The 16,894-nt window shown below is 45.4% G+C and overlaps 1 protein-coding gene across 1 annotated transcript in view; it reads right to left on the bottom strand.

Annotated features, from left to right (window-relative positions):
- Window positions 1–4,320: 4,320 nt before the first annotated feature.
- The window catches only part of LOC308591516 (uncharacterized protein), a 33,281-nt gene continuing 20,707 nt past the window's right edge, over window positions 4,321–16,894 (bottom strand). The window contains exons 10-19 of the mRNA XM_081202284.1: window positions 13,461–13,673; window positions 13,023–13,255; window positions 10,896–11,058; window positions 10,027–10,176; window positions 8,812–8,972; window positions 7,326–7,502; window positions 5,605–5,746; window positions 5,282–5,469; window positions 4,642–4,783; window positions 4,321–4,550 (exon numbers count right to left, since the gene is read on the bottom strand). Coding sequence (XP_081058410.1) covers window positions 4,369–4,550; window positions 4,642–4,783; window positions 5,282–5,469; window positions 5,605–5,746; window positions 7,326–7,502; window positions 8,812–8,972; window positions 10,027–10,176; window positions 10,896–11,058; window positions 13,023–13,255; window positions 13,461–13,673 — 1,751 coding nt within the window. The 3' untranslated portion in view covers window positions 4,321–4,368. The remainder of the gene's footprint in view (window positions 4,551–4,641; window positions 4,784–5,281; window positions 5,470–5,604; window positions 5,747–7,325; window positions 7,503–8,811; window positions 8,973–10,026; window positions 10,177–10,895; window positions 11,059–13,022; window positions 13,256–13,460; window positions 13,674–16,894) is intronic.

Below are 16,894 nucleotides of genomic sequence, written 5' to 3'. Positions count from 1 at the left end.
GTATTTTAAAATAGTATTATTTGTAAGGGATAATAGGTGAAGATTATAATGGTAAAAGTAAGTGTGATTTAAAAAATGGTTAAAAATTATGATATATGTAAACTGCTAAAGATGCGATAAAATGAAAATCAGATTTGGGGACTTGGGGAAGCTCAGCTAACAATGTTTAGAAAAAATAAGGATAAGACAAGAATTTGTTTGTATTCTTTGTTTTTTTTGTTTGTGTTGTTTATTAGTGTTATAAAATGAATATTTATTTTTTTTGAAACCCCACCCCCCACAGATGTTCGAAGATGGGTATCATATCTCCTCTCCTCTCAGGACTCCTCTCATATCATATCAAGAGATATCCTGATCTATTTACCAACTTTCCTTGTTACTTATTTCCGCACATTCCCCCCCACCAATGGATCATAAAACCTGATCCTCCAGGCACACCTGCCTATTTCCCCTACTCTGTTAGGAGTGTTTGCAGGGTCTACATGCAACAGAAGTGCCCAATGTTGACAAAAGGTGAAAGAGCAACAGTGCGGCAGTGTTTTACACTGTTTTACAGCTTCAGGACCAATATCAAGGGCCACCCTACATAAAGTGTGTTACAAAAATCAAGCTTGCCTGCTAGATCTCCAACAAAGCCACTTCCGAGCTGGAGAGGAAGTGGGGTTGCGGGCTTCACGCCCCTCTCCACGCACGCGGGGGCTGGCTCACAGCTCCCGCGATACTGGGGGAATCCTCGGACGCGTCATCCCCCCGGCCAGCCAATCGGCTAGCCCGGGAGGCGTGGCCTGCCCTATTTAGGGCCGGCGCGACTGAGGACCCCCCTCTTTCCGCGCTACAGCTGAGCAGGTTTTCCCATCCACCCACCCATTGGGTTAGGCTCTCTGACATTGCTATGGACTTTGGTTGGTCGCCGTTGAGGAGCCTGGTAGGAATTTTTCCCAGCTGGCAAATTGGCACCAGCCTTTTGGCTTTTCACCTACCTCGTAGCAAATCGACACAACTCCCTTTTCATTGGCGGTTAGGCATTGGTAGGGGTATTGTTATGCAGATGAGAGGGGGGAAGCACCGCCCCCTCCCCCCAAATTGAAGGGTAGTCCAATAAAGGATTCCGGGGGGCGTGGCCTTGTCCTAAGCCTATGGAGGTGTGGGCCTACAGCACGCCCCCGAGCGGTGACCCCGGGGGGAGTTCCTAGTTGATGTGCATGGTGGTTAACCCTTGCCGGTCTTCAAGCAAGCAGGCTGAAGCCGGTTAGTTGTGAGGACCAATGCCTAAGCCAATACCGCTCAATTCCTGTAATCAATAAAGCTGTGGTCTAATTTGACCCATTAACCTAAAATCTTGTGTCTCGTGTCTTTATTTCCGAGGGGGGGGGGAGGCGGGAACTCACCACGCAATGGTGTTATGGAGCAGGGACAGGCAGGGATGAAGTACAAACCATTTATTTCGCAGGACGAACGTGTTGTCATTTGTCTGTGCACCCCATATATAATAGCTTTTCTTAAGAAGAAATCCGGCCGAATAAGCCAAGCAGGCAAAGTGTTCAGTCACATTACCATGCACAGCTCAGGGGTAAGCAGCCAGTTTTATTGTGAAAAATCCCATGTCCCTTTATTAGGGCTAACCAAAGTGTCACAATATTGAGCGAGCTTTTGAGTTTACCAGAATCTTCATCAGGTTAAGTACAGTGCGGGCAGAAAGGGACAGACCACTGGTGTGGTATTAAAACACAAAGGACAGCATTGATTTTCGTTGCACAACCTTAGAAGATGTTCAGTTTCTGTTAATTGATTCTCATGAAAACTTACAGATTCTGGCTTCACACAATTAACTCAAGGCAGTGTCAATTTACTCTTGGCAGAAAGCCAAGGTCTGCTTGACCTAGAAACTATTTGCAGTGATTGGTTAACGACCAGCACTCAACTCTGTTATCTAGGAATGCTAGCACAGTTTGGTGTTAGGTGTGTTGAAGGAGTAGAAGTGCTGTGTATGGTTAAGAGAGAGAGAGAAAGAAAAGATTTATTTGCTTTGCTTTGTATGCAGAAACTCTGCTGGGTTTTTTTTCCCTTTTAATAAATCCTGTAAATAGTTATTCTGAGTCTAGCTGACTAGTCATTTCAACCTCAACTAGCTTCTTCGCTGTGCAGGAAAACTCTGCTACGTTTGGGCTAAAGCCATTAGAGCTATGCCTGACACTTCAAAGTTCCATGAGAAGAGGCATGTCTACAGAGTTGTCGTGCAGAGCCTATGCACTTCAGAATTTCAGTTTACCACAACACCTGGACTCTAGGAGATTTGGACAGAGATAATTCTGCACTGGTATTGGTACAACTGCACACGGGTCCATTTTCTGTCCACTAAGAGGTTGTACAAGGACCGCTTCTCCCCATACAAACTATCCTGGACGTTGTGTTCATCATCTGAGGCACTCCATGAGATGGCTGGAGGGTGGCAACATGAAACAGGAACTTTTCTGTGGTGGCTCCCTGTCTGTGGAATGCTCTCTCCAGGGAGATTTGCCTGGAGCCTTCATTATATATTTTTAGGCACCAGGTGAAAATATTGCTCTTCCTCCAGGCCTTTGGTGGACTCGTATCATAGAGCCTTTTAAACATGTCTGTTGAAAAGGAGTTGTCAGGGAACTGCCATCAGCTCAAAGGCGAGAGGTGGAAGGGCAGTTGTGTTACAGGGAGCCTCTGAAGATCTTGCGAAGCAGTTCCTCCTCTGGTGAGGAGGAAAGCCCCACCTCCAGTGGGGAGGGGATGGAAGTACCAGGAGATGCTAGGGAGAGGCTCAGCAACCCTTTGCCAGCGCCCACTCTGTGCAGTAGGTTTGGGCGCAGAGAGGGGAGGAGAAGGATGGGGGTCACACGACTGTTATGCTGGGAGAGGTACAAGGACCATCGACTCCCAGATTCTGCTAGTGACTGAGCTGGACATGAACTTGCAACGCTCTTCACTGTAAATAGTTTGCACTAATAATAAAGCCTGGAAAAGACAGGTTGGAGTCTTGCCTCTTTGCTCTTGAGCAACCACACCACCACCTGACAGGAGTGTTGGACTTTGAAGACTCCTTCATGTGCCCAGAAAGGTCCTTTCTTCAGAAATGTGAACAGCCCAGTTCTGAACAAGAGCCCATCCCCATTTGGAGCCTAGCCAACTAACCCAAGAAGAATTGGACTGTTGGTATTCTGAAAATGCAAGATTATTTCTCTCCCTGCTGCCTGTTGGGTGCTTGAGTCAACTTTCCCCAAACTTTGAAGCACACGTTGCAAAGAAACTCCCATCTGATAATTCAAGAGAGAGTATCACATGTGATATTTTGGTCAGTCGCAAATAATTTAGACAACACAGTTGAGAAGGAGCTGCTTCTTCTTCTTTCTCTTTTTTAAAGGGGGAGTGTGGCAAATGTGTTTGAATCTTTTACATGAAATTTGCAAGAGACCCAGCCCTATCTTCCTCTGACTCAGGGTGCTATACATCCTGATATTTTGGCTAGATATAAAGAAGATAAACATATAGCTAGGAAGTGGATGAAAGATACTTTGTAAGCGATAATCCTTTCTCTAGGACTAGTCGCATCTTTGAAGGAAACAAAGGTGGGAATTTGAATTAAACTTTCTGCTCATGCCTCTGTGAGCATAGAATAGATCAATAAGGTTCAATAGTCAGGGGGCATAATATGGTGGGTAGAGTGAACTGTTCTACAAGAAAGTGGGGTGAAAGGACAGCTCCAAAGTGAAATCTGTGATCTCTTTATTCACAACATGGGAACAGCAGCTGACATTAGAATTTTGAGGGATGCTTTTACAGCTGTGATTCTGGTATGCCTTATAAATAGAATATCTCATTATACATGACTTATCTCATTATACATGACTAAGCCATTTCTCACCTTCTCACCCCTTGCCTTTTCCTGTAAGACCTATTACAGTCGTTAAGAGTCGTCAACAGGCTCATCTCAGCTATCTGCCATTCTCCCATTCCCACCACCCTTCTGAGTAATACCCCTCCCCACCTTCTCACTATATAGAAGGATCTGGCAACTTCTGTTTCAGTGTATCTGAAGAAGTGTGCATGCACACGAAAGCTCATACCAAGAACTAACTTAGTTGGTCTTTAAGGTGCTACTGGAAGGAATTTTTTTATTTATAAATAGAAGTACAGGTAAAAGAAGAGAATAGAGAACCAAGACAAAATATTTGATCTTGCAGCTTCCTCAATTAGGGGTGCAGCAGAAAAATGAACATTCACAAGAAATAAGGCAGCAAGATACTAAACATGTAGGCAAAGAAGTAATTCCAGAAAATGGGAAAAGTGGCCAAGTTGGGCGATGATGGGTTTCTGCTTCTCCAAAACACCTGTCCTCCTTCAGAGGGGAATGGCACACATCTCATAAAAATGTGGAAGGGTGGCAAAGCCAACCAGCATGGGAGAGATGTCGATCTTTTCAGGAGGGATGGGAGATTTGAAGCGGAAGTTCTGCAGGATGCTGGTGAGGATGAGGAAGAGCTCCATCCGAGCGAGGTGCTCCCCAAAGCAATAGCGTTTCCCTAGGAAAGAGGAGGAAGGTGAATACAGGCTTTCAGGGTGCTGTTAGACACGACTCGGCAGTGGCTTGGAAAGGGAAGAGGACTCACTCACCGATGGAGAATGGCACAAAAGCCTTATTCCTCTTGAACTGCCCGTTCTCATCCAGGAAATGTTGGGGGTCAAACACATCTGGCCTTGCAAAATATTTGGGGTCTCTCAGCACAGATCCAAGCACAGGGAAGATTTCAGTCCCCTGACCAAGAGAGGGAGAGAATCTTAGAACCATAGATTGTAGAGCTGGAAAGGAGCTGTGGGCCATCTAGTGCAGCCACCTGTGATGAAGAGATCTCAACTAAAGCTTCCATGGCAGATGGCCATCCAACCTCTGTTGAAAAACCTTGGTGGAAAGAGATTCCACCACCTTCTGAGGGAGCCCTTTCCACAGCCTCAAAGCTCTTACCATCAAAGAGTTCTTCCTCATGAGAAGAGGGTTAGAATTAACTCCTTTAAGCCCCATAACCACCACTACTCCTTTGGGGAAGGTAGCACTAGAAGATGTGGAACCAACATCGCATCATCTGGCTGGGCTCTTCAGGTCTTATTTTGGATTTGCTTGGATACCCCACAATGATGATGGCAGACAGGTCAGAGACGGAGGTGCCTCAGAGGAATTTGTTAGCCCACAAAACATGTCTGGAAATTGTACTGAACGGTGGAGTATAAGTCTCAGGAATGAGTGAAACCAAAATACCTTGGGAATAGTGTATCCCCGGAACTTGGTATCACAGGCCACACGTCTTGCTAACCCCAAAGGGAGAATGTCAGCGAATCTCTGGATCTCGTGGATCACAGCATCCGTGTAGGGCATCAGGGGACGGTCATCCATGTTGGGAATGCGATTCAGGCCAATCACACGCTCAATCTCTTCGTGGACTTTCTCTGTTGAGAAATCAGCAGGATGTGACAAAAATTGTCCATGTGCACCTTCCGGGGAGCTAAACAAGAATACCAGTTCATAACTGGCAAAAACAAAGAGATTTCTCCACCCTCCTTTACAGGCCTTTCCCCATTCACCTTCAATTTCTGGGTATTTCAGTAGAAGCAGGAAGCCATAGCGCAAGGTGGTGCTGACTGTTTCTGTGCCAGCAAAGAAGACATTGAGGGTCGTCATAACGAGATTCTCTAGGAAGAACTCTGAGTTTGGGTTTTCCTTTTCCTAGCAAGAAGAAAAATGAGAAAAGATGATATTTCACATATTATATTTTGGGATAGGCTACAATCTGACTGCCTCCTATCTATGAAGCTCTCTCTCCCTGACTGATTGGCTGAGCTACAGTGATGTCAAATCTTCGCGGAGCTCTGAATTAATTTTATAATGAATGATTTTAGAGTGTTGTGTTGTGTTGCACTGTTGCACTGTTTTTATTGTTATTAGCCGCCCTGAGCCCGGCTTCGGCTGGGGAGGGATATAAATATTATGATGATGATGATGATGATGATGATGATGATGATGATGATGATGCAATGAGGGGAAGGGTCAGTTGTGGAGTGCTGAAAAGCTTCCCAATGATTGTGTGGGAAACAGAGGGTTGGGTGGAGTGGGAGGAAGGAGTCACATAGTTCTTTTGTGCAGAAAGGTTACAGAGGCAAAGGAGAAGTCCTGCTGAATCAGGCCCATCTAGTCCAGCATCCTGTTCTCACAGCAGCCAACCAGATGATCCACTGGGAAGGAGGGTTCAAGCACAACAGCCTTCTCCCCTCCCGTGGTTTCCAGCAACTGGTATTCAGAAGCATGGTTGCAACCAACTGCGGAGAGCAGGGCACAGCCATCCTAGCCAGTAGCCTTCAATAGAACTCTCCTCACCAATGTGTCGAATCTTCTTTTAAAGCCATCCATAAAATTCCCGGCGTGCTATAAGCTTAGGGAGAACGTAATGGAAATGATTTATAGATGGCACCACACTCCAGCAAAACTTGCGAAATGTATCAAGGCAGATCACCAATCTGCTGGAAATGCAAAAAAGAGACAGGGCCATACTTACACATGTGGTGGAACTGCGCAGTCATCCGTGAATTTTGGGATAAATTATACAATGACTTCAAAAAGTTATTTAGATTTACACTCAGAAAAAGGCCAGAAGCCTTCCTCCTAGGTATAATGACACTGGAAACCGGAAAAGATATAAGACTGTTGTTTATGTATGGAACTACAGCAGCCAGAATATAAGTGGTAAGAAATTGGAAAAATGAAACAGTACCCACGATAACAGAATGGCGGACTCTTATGACTGAATACCTACAACTGGCAAAGATGACGGGGACAGTAAGAGGGCTTTACAATCAGAAAGTATACAAAGAGTAGAAAATATTCAAAGATTACTTAAAAACACACTGTACAAGTAATAAGCTCCTTGCAGAATTAAATTGATCCTTGTAAAACACAGTGTAAATGTTAATTTACCAGAGTACAGGAAGATAAATAAGGGCAATAGAAAGCTGTGCATTAAATGTAAATAATACAAGTACAATGAGAAGAATTGGAAGTCTCTTATTTAGAAATTTAACGAACGATTATATAATAATGCAAATTTCTTTTTTCGGTGTGTGTTTTCTTTCTTTTTCTCCCTCTTTTCGTCTTAATCTTTTCGTTTTATCTTTATGTATGTATATATTCATGTGTATATAATTGTATTTTAATTCAATAAAGATTTAGAAAGAAAGAAAGAAAGAAAGAAAGTCTATAAAGTTTCCTTACACAGAAATTGATCATAGTAACTAGAATAACATAATCTTACCTGCTGCATTTTCACTAGGAAGCAGTCAATGAAATCCCGAGGGTTGTTGGGGTCCAGGGTCTCCTTGTTTTCTTTTACCTTCCTTTTAATGAATTCCTTCAGGCCCAACAGCTTCTTGAAGGTTTTATCTTGTGGGCCAGGCAGGTGCTGCATGATGCCTGAGAACATGTCATAGAGCTGCGTGTGTCGGGTTTGGAGGAATCCAGAGTAATCAGGAGGAAGAGAGAGAACAGATATTGAACAAAGATTGATTTGGGGAGCAGGGAGAAGCAGGAGTTCCTCCCTCCCTTGGTTCCTCATTATCATGGAAGGTTTGGAAGAAACAGGTGGCTTGAAAAGAAGGGAGACTGGAGAAGTGTCTCTCCAAGAAGAACAGACAGAGGGAACTCCTCACTCCACCCAGACAGAACTTGGTGCTGACTAAGCTATGAATTTGTCACAGACACAACCTCACAGGGCCTTACTTCCCATCTTTGAAGGACAAGGAAGGCAATTTGGAGGGAAAATCAGGGTGTGTGGGGGAATTGCTTACAAAGCCAGCAGCTTCAATATCTCAATCTGGAATTATCTCAGGTTGAAGCAACATTGTAAACATTGTAAACAGAAGGTACTCCTGACTCCACCCAGATATAACTTGGTGCTGACTAAGCCGTAAACTTGTCACGGACAAAACCTCAGGGCCTGACTTGTCCTCTCTCAGTGACAAGGAAAGCAATTTGGAGGAAGAATCAGGGGGTGGGGAGGAATTGCTTACAAAGCAAGCAGCTTCAGTTTCTCAATCTGAGATTCGCTCTGGTCGAAGCAACATTGTAATCTTGCTCCGGGCTGAGCCTGACCAAAGAGCAAGGTAGAAGAAGAAGAAGAAGAAGAAGAAGAAGAAGAAGAAGAAGAGGAGGAGTAGTAGTAGTTTGGATTTGATATCCCGCCTTTCACTCCCTTTAAGGAGTCTCAAAGCAGCTAACATTCTCCTTTCCCTTTCTCCCCCACAGCAAACACTCTGTGAGGTGAGTGGGGCTGAGAGACTTCAGAGATGTGTGACTGGTCCAAGGTCACCCAGCAGCTGCATGGGGAGGAGCGGAGATGCGAACCCGGTTCCCCAGATTACGAGACTACCACTCTTAACCACTACACCACACTAGAACAGGAGTTGCAGCACCATGGAGAGCTCAGAGTGAGACGCTTGCTCCAACAAATATCAAAACCATTTTTAAGCTTCTCCCAGGTTCTGCCCACTTGTGAAGAACTTACCGTAGTTTCTGCTGCTATGGAAGAGTGTAATATTGGCTTTTGTTGGCCAGGCTCACTCAGACCCCTGAATGTGATCTAGGTCCTTAGCTGGTGATGCTGCAGCTTCTAACCCTGTTTCTTGACCACTGCTGGTCTTTGGGGTAGTGACAGTGGTGGCTGCCCTGCATACCATGCCTTGAGTAAATTAAGAGAAATTGCATTATTCACAAATAAGTCCTCCACTTCCCCTCCAATTTACCTGTCCCCAAGATGAGGAAGCAAACTGGAAGGTTTCCATCATAACGCGGAGCATGGAGAGAAACTCCTGATCTTCATATTCAAAGCGGTTGCCAAAGGTGATGGAGCTGATGATGTTGGATACTGAGCGGCTCAGGGTGTAGGTGGGGTCAAAGGGTTCACCTAGAAAGAGAGACCCCCAAGTCACTCAGCCCTGGAGCAAGTCAAAAGTACACTTTGCAAATCAATTCAGTCTTTAATGGTGTTTTCTTTCATCTGCCTGTTTCTCCCTCGCTGTTCATCTAAAGGTGGCTTACAGAATATTAATTAGAAGAGTATTCGCATAAAAACCACAATTACTACTTTCTGTAACAACTCATGGAACATCATCAAAATTAAACCAAAAGATTCAGTTTATCAGCATTCAAATTCTCAGTTAACCGTCAACAGTTTCAATCATATCATATCATATCATATCATATCATATCATATCATATCATATCATATCATATCATATCATATCATATCATCATATCATATCATATCATATCATATCATATCATATCATATCATCATATCAATCTTTATTACGGTCCAGAGACCCAAGAAATCATTACAAAGCAATGCACAATTCAAACAGCCTATCTCCAGGTTAAACAAGCATTTTGTTCCGACTTAAAGATAGGGATCATTGGTTGTTGCAACCACTGATAAAAACTTCGCCACTGCTAATGTTCTAGCATTTGTCTAGTCTTCCAATAGGAACCTGACATAGTGAGCCTCTGATTTTCCCAGGAAAGGTACCAGCAAGAAGAAGAAGAAGAGTTTGGATTTGATATCCCACTTTATCACTACCCTAAGGAGTCTCAAAACGGCTAACATTCTCCTTTCCCTTCCTCCCCCACAACAAACACTCTGTGAGGTGAGTGGGGCTGAGAGAATTCAGAGAAGTGTGACTGGCCCAAGGTCACCCAGCAGCTGCATGTGGAGGAGCGGGGAAGCGAGTCCGGTTCACCAGATTACGAGTCCATCGCTCTTAACCACTACACCACACTGGCAAGGGTAATATCAGTTCAGCCCTGGCTTGCTCATATTTCGCACAGTGCAACAAAATATGTTTTAAAGAATCGATTTCTTGAGCACATGAGCAAAGTCTGTCCTGGTAGGGAACTCCTCTCAACCTGCCATCCATCTATAATTATGCCACATTTCTTGAAGAAACCAAAACTGAGCTCACTTTTTGTTGCCCTCAGGGATTCCAGCAGGAAGTGGGTCTCCTCCAGGATCCGCTCTTCGACAGATCTCTTTCCCATCCCAAAATCCCTCAGTGTCGTGATGGAGAATCGGCGTAGTGGTTTGGCCCGTTCCCAGTTACAGAAGGCAACCCCTGAGAAGCGAAGGAGGAGTAAAGGGAAGGAGGAACAGGAGAAGGGGCACTCAGTGGGAATGTGGCTGAAAACACACAGTGATAGAGATATCCACCCTTCATTTTCCAATCTTGTACAGTTTTAAAGTTCAGAATTTGGGAGAACAGCCTAAGATATGATGTGGGGTTTTATTGTTGTTGTTGTTATTGTTGTTATTATTATTATTGGAGAGAGAATCTCTGGCTCATTTACCTCCTCAGTAAAATGGATATAAGGGGACATGGGTGGCGCTGTGGGTCAACCCACAGAGACAAGGACTTACCAATCAGAAGGTTGGCAGTTTGAATCCCTGCGACGGGGTGAGCTCCCGTTGCTCAGTCCCTGCTCCTGCCAACCTAGCAGTTCGAAAGCACGTCAAAGTGCAAGTAGATAAATAGGTACCACTCCGGTGGGAAGGTAAACGGCGTTTCCATGCGCTGCTCTGGTTCGCCAGAAGTGGCTTAGTCATGCTGGCCACATGACCCGGAAACTGTATGCCAGCTCCCTCACCCAATAAAGCGAGATGAGCGACTGGACCTAATGGTCAGGGGTCCCTTTACCTTTACCTAAAATGGATATAACAATAATCCACGGCACAGAACCACCATTGAGACTCTCCGGTGCTAAGCTTGCTAAAAGGTGCCATATAAATGCCAGTAATCATGTGCTCTGGGCAAGAATTGCCCAAGAAGAGACTGACCGTAACCCTGGAAAAGCCAGTCAAACGTGGCTTGCTCTCCACGGCCCCTGAACTCTTCAGCCTGGTCCACCAGCGCCTCCTTCACGGCATCGTATCCACACAAGACCACAACACGGCGAGGGCCTAAGTGGATGGTGTAGACAGGACCATATTTCTCACGGATCTGTGAAAACAGAACACAAGGTGAGCCTGCTGGTCAGGTTAAAAGGGAGCACATCTAGAGTCCAGTACAGTGGTGCCCCGCAAGACGAATGCCTCGCAAGACGAAAAACTCGCTAGACGAAAGGGTTTTTCGGTTTTGCGTTGCTTCGCTAGATGAATTTCCCTATGGGCTTGCTTCGCAAGACGAAAACGTCTTGCGCTTTTTTCTTAAAGCCGCTTGACGAGGCGCAGTTGCGACGGACCGTGCTTCGCAAGACGAAAAACATCGCAAGACGAAAAGACTCGCGGAACGAATTATTTTCGTCTTGCGAGGCACCACTGTATCCTCTTTTCAGAGTGACCAACCAGATGACCATTATGGGAAACCTTCAAGCAAGAGCGCTCTCCCCCGTGTGGTTTCCAGAATCTGGTTTCCTCCAACTGCGGAAGCAACGCAGATCCATTGTGGCTATCAGCCAGTGTGGTGTAGTGGTTAAGAGCGGTAGTCTCGTAATCTGGGGAACCGGGTTCGCGTCTCCGCTCCTCCACATGCAGCTGCTGGGTGACCTTGGGCCAGTCACACTTCTCTGAAGTCTCTCAGCCCCACTCACCTCACAGAGTGTTTGTTGTGGGGGAGGAAGGGAAAGGAGAATGTTAGCCGCTTTGAGACTCCTGAAGGGGAGTGATAAAGCGGGATATCAAATCCAAACTCTTCTTCTTCTTCTTCTTCTTCTTCTTCTTCTTCTTCTATTGCCATTTCCCTCCATTCCCACTTTCCGTGAAGCAGAATAATGAAGTGAGAGAATCTGTATCTACAGCACCCAAGTGACCTCTCTGGGGTGCAAGCCTGTGCAGTGTGTAGAGGGGTCCTGGGCTGCCCAGACGGCAAGACCCCCCTCTCAGCCTCACTTATGTGGTCCAAGGGAGAACAAAGCAATACACTTGGCAACAGCTTGGCTGCAGGAGTTGCCGGAAGGAGGCATGCAAGGCATCATCCAAGCACCTTACAGACTCCACTCTGGATTTGTGTATGGTCTAATCCTTATCCCCCAAAGATATTTCACAAGGCAGTGGGTCCAGACCCCCCCCTCAGGGTTTACGCCTGAATCCTTTTTCATGAATGAGTGTAACCGTGAAGCAGAGGAGGTTTACGATCAGAGTTCTCCTAGATTGTCTACCTTCTCAGGTTGATGAGCCCCTTCTGCCCCCATTTCTCCTTTCATGCAGAAACTGCTTTCTTGACTGATGGACCTGCTGTTGGTCTCTGTCTGCTGCAGCCCATCGTTGCATACAAGGCACCTCCCTAAATCACTGGGGGTTTGCAACCCATCGGATACCTTCACCTGTTTCAGCTGGTGAGTTTAAGCTGTTTCCTGGGGTCTGGCCACTGTCACATGCTGACAGCTTCTATTCATCATATTATTATATTATATTATATTATATTATATTATATTATATTATATTATATTATATTATATTATATTATATTATATTATATTATCACATCACATCACATCACATCACATCACATCACATCACATCATATCATATCATATTATATTATATTATATTATATTATATTATATTATCACATCACATCACATCACATCATATTATATTATATTATATTATATTATATTATATTATATTATTATTATAATTTTCTATACCACCCTATACCAGAAGGTAAAGGAGCCATGGAGGGGAGGGGGAATTAACCCAAAAGGAATATGCTTTGTCCCCTTCAATATATACTGCTTCTCTCCAACACCTCAGAGAGAGAATCAAAAGATGGAGAATGCGGTGGAAGGAGAATTATGAGGAGATGATGAGTCAAATGGGAGAGAGAGAGAGAGAGAGAGAGAGAGAGAGAGAGAGAGAAGGGTGGTTGGGCAGATTGTATGGAGTGATCTTCATTCAGAAGCAGTATATAAAAATGATTTGATAATAACAAAGCAGAGAGTGGATAACTGAAACTGAAGTTACCTTCATGAGTGAACGGTACATATCGCTTGTGTTGACTTGGAGCAGGTTCCCGATTAAGGGGAGGGGAGTTGGTCCAGGTGGCATCTGGCTTTTGCGGTGCATCTGCCGCCATGTTGAGAGGACCATCAGGCAAGAGAGGCAGATGACCAGGAAAAGGGCCGCTGCTCCGAGGGGATCCATGGGGAGCTTGTGGGTGGCCTGTGGAGCTCTGCAGGCAATGTGTTGCTGACCAGCTGGGAAGAGAAAATACCCGCGCAGTCCGAGTTGAGCCTGTTACATACCTTTGGAAGAACCTCCTCTTTGAAATTGTGCAACCTGTTTACTCTTTAAGTCTTTAAGTCTTTCAAGGACAGATAGTGGTGACAGGGAGTTGCCTGCCCAACTTTGCACCTCCAAGGGAGCTTCAGGGAGTTCCAGAGTCAAGCACAATTCTCTCACCACGTTTCTCAGAAGTCCGTATCATTTGACCAGGTCGCTGCTGGTGTAAGACTAGGAGGAGAGCAGCTGAGAAAGAGGCTGCAAAGGGGTCACTGTAGCAGTAATAGAGTAGTCCAGAGAGTGAATGATAGAGACAGTATCCCATAATCAAATTCAAGGGCAGCCCCACATAAAATGCATTGTGGCAGTCACCACCAAAGGTGTAAGCAGAGCAGGAACAGGCAGGGGGAAAGCATCACCATTTATTTCACAGGAGGAATGCAGAACCATTTTTTGTCAACCACACACACACACACACACACACACACACACAAAGTTTTCTCAGGGAGAAGCTCATCACATAAGCCAAGCATTGAAAAGGGGTGGTGACATAAGCAGGGATGGCCACTTTTACCTTGAAAACCCTCAAAGTCCCTTTATTGGGGCCAACCCAGAATGTCACAAAAAACTGCGCAAGCCTCCGAGTCCAGCAGGACTCTTTATCAGGCTGGACGTTAAGCACAACGAGGGCAATTGGGCATTATGGGGAGAAATACGATTTGGTATTAAAAACATAAGGCCTGCCTTGATTTTTGCTGCATAGCCTTCAAAAAGGCATGGCTAGGGAGGTTGCCATGTCAAGCACATGCTCTTGAGAGATCAGTTTTCCAAAACACTCGGAGACTGGGGAATTTGAACAGAAATAGCACTGGGACGGTTAGGCTGAGGGCTTGTTCCAGTGGACAGAGAACGTTAGTGTGCAGTTCTCATAAGCTCACCTGAAAAGGGACATTTTAGAGTTGGGAAAAGACTCAGGAAAGGACGACCAAGATGATCAAGGGGATTGAGCAACTTCGTTATGATGAAGGTTGCAGCCTTTTTAGTTTAGAGAAATAGTAAGAGGGGACCTGATACAATTTTACAAATTTATGCATGACATGGAGAAAGTGCATAGACAATTTTCTCTCTCTTAGGGAGTTTTTGCACATTTCAGAAAAGCCCTCTTGATTATTTGGCTGTGTGTGTGTGAGAGAGGGAAGTTTGTGGTTTTTGAATAGACAAGATGAGGACCAGCTTTCAGGTTGGACTTTGCCCAGAATATTTTCTTCTTCAGAAATGTGAACAACCCAGTTCTGAAAAAGAGCCCATCCCCATTTGGAGCCTAACCAACTAACCCAAGAAGAATTGCTCTGTTGGTATTTTGAAAATGCAAGATTATTTTAGGTCTGTTCTCAGATTTATCTCAACTTTATTGCTTTGAGGCTTTTTGGAGGTGGCAGTTTCTTTTTATTGCCCAGGTGAAGTTTCCTAAAACTCTCCCTGCTGCCTGAGACAACATTTCTAAAACTTTGAAGCACGGGTTTCAAAGAAACTCAACTCAAGAAACAAAGGGATAATTATCTTTGTCCTTGTCTGTTTCTGCCTCTGCAAGGACCAAGGAAGACATGACTCTAGAGTTGCGTGAGCTATGTCAGAATCCTCTTCCCTCAGGCTGTTTTATACATATAGGTGCGGGTAACAGAAAGTAAAAGAGATAGAGGAGGGAAGATTCAATCTTGGATCTTTCTCAATCTGAGTTGCAGCATATATGTGACTGGTCACAGGTTCCTATGAACAACTGCTGGTTGCAAGGACAAAGTAAAGTTGCAAGATACTAAATATGTGGAGAGAGCTTTGTTTAATAAGAGCTATTTTGAGATGCAAGGAAAGTGATTTGGGTCAGCCACTCTCCAAAGCAATCATGTTTCCCTTGGAAAGAGGAATAAGGCAAAGATGGGCTTTAAGGCTGTTGCTATAACCTGCTTGTGAGTGCTTGTGCGAAGACTCCTCTAAACCACACACCCCTGGATTAAACACCATTGGTCTTATGGTGTGCATGGTTTGCAAAAGGATTTTTCCGTAGAAAGGAAAAGAGAGACTGTTTGGAGAGACAGGGTAATTCAGGGTTACATCTGCAGCAGCAGCAACTAGTTCTTTGCACTTCAATTGGTCGATTATGCTGGGCTGTTATGTGCTGTCACCCCCCTCTCCCAGGGGCTGCTGAGGCCTCACCTACAGAGAAATGCAAAAAAACCACACAAAAAACACCCTCATTCTTCTTGAACTGCCCATTCCCATCCAGAAAGCATTAGGGGCCAAACATGTCTGGTCTTGCAAAATCTTGGGACAACCCTAGTAAAATGTGCATCAAAAGGAATATACTATTGAAAAGCATATTTAAAAAATGCATGATTTGTTGTTTCTTTATTCACAACATGGGAACAGCAGACAACATTAGAATTTTTCCTAGTTGAGCTGTTTCCTAGTTCTGCTGGATCTCTCAGCGGCGTTTGATACCATCGACCATAGCATCCTTCTGGACCGTCTGGAGGGGCTGGGAGCTGGGGGCACTGTTATACAGTGGTTCCGCTCCTTCCTCCTGGGCCGTGTTCAGAAAGTGGTGGTGGGGGATGAGTGTTCAGACCCTTGGGCCCTCACTTGTGGGGTGCCTCAGGGTTCTGTCCTCTCCCCCATGCTTTTTAACATCTATATGAAGCCGCTGGGAGAGATCATCAGGAGGTTTGGGCTGGGTGTTCATCAGTATGCGGATGACACCCAGCTCTACCTCTCTTTTAAATCAGAACCAGTGAAGGCGGTGAAGGTCCTGTGTGAGTGTCTGGAGGCGGTTGGAGGATGGATGGCGGCTAACAGATTGAGGTTGAATCCGGACAAGACAGAAGTACTGTTTTTGGGGGACAGGAGGCGGGCAGGTGTGGAGGATTCCCTGGTCCTGAATGGGGTAACTGTGCCCCTGAAGGACCAGGTGCGCAGCCTGGGAGTCATTTTGGACTCACAGCTGTCCATGGAGGCACAGGTCAAATCTGTGTCCAGGGCAGCTGTTTACCAGCTCCATCTGGTACGTAGGCTGAGACCCTATCTGCCTGCGGACTGTCTCGCCAGAGTGGTGCATGCTCTGGTTATCTCCCGCTTGGACTACTGCAATGCGCTCTACGTGGGGCTACCTTTGAAGGTGACGCGGAAACTACAACTAATCCAGAATGCGGCAGCTAGACTGGTGACTGGGAGCGGCCGCCGAGACCATATAACACCGGTCTTGAAAGACCTGCATTGGCTCCCAGTACGTTTCCGAGCACAATTCAAAGTGTTGGTGCTGACCTTTAAAGCCCTAAACGGCCTCGGTCCAGTATACCTGAAGGAGCGTCTCCACCCCCATCAGTCTGCCCGGACACTGAGGTCCAGCGCCGAGGGCCTTCTGGCGGTTCCCTCATTGCGAGAAGCAAAGCTACAGGGAACCAGGCAGAGGGCCTTCTCGGTAGTGGCGCCCGCCCTGTGGAACGCCCTTCCAGCAGATGTCAAAGCGATAAACAACTACCTGACATTCAGGAGACATCTTAAGGCAGCCCTGTTCAGGGAAGTTTTTAACATATGACATTTTACTGTATTTTTGGTTTTTA

Source organism: Podarcis bocagei (assembly GCF_964188305.1).
Source record: "Podarcis bocagei genome assembly, chromosome: 7".
Classification (NCBI taxonomy): Eukaryota; Metazoa; Chordata; class Lepidosauria; order Squamata; family Lacertidae; genus Podarcis; species Podarcis bocagei.
Note: the sequence above shows the minus strand (reverse complement) of the source record. Positions and strands in the feature narration are given on the sequence as shown.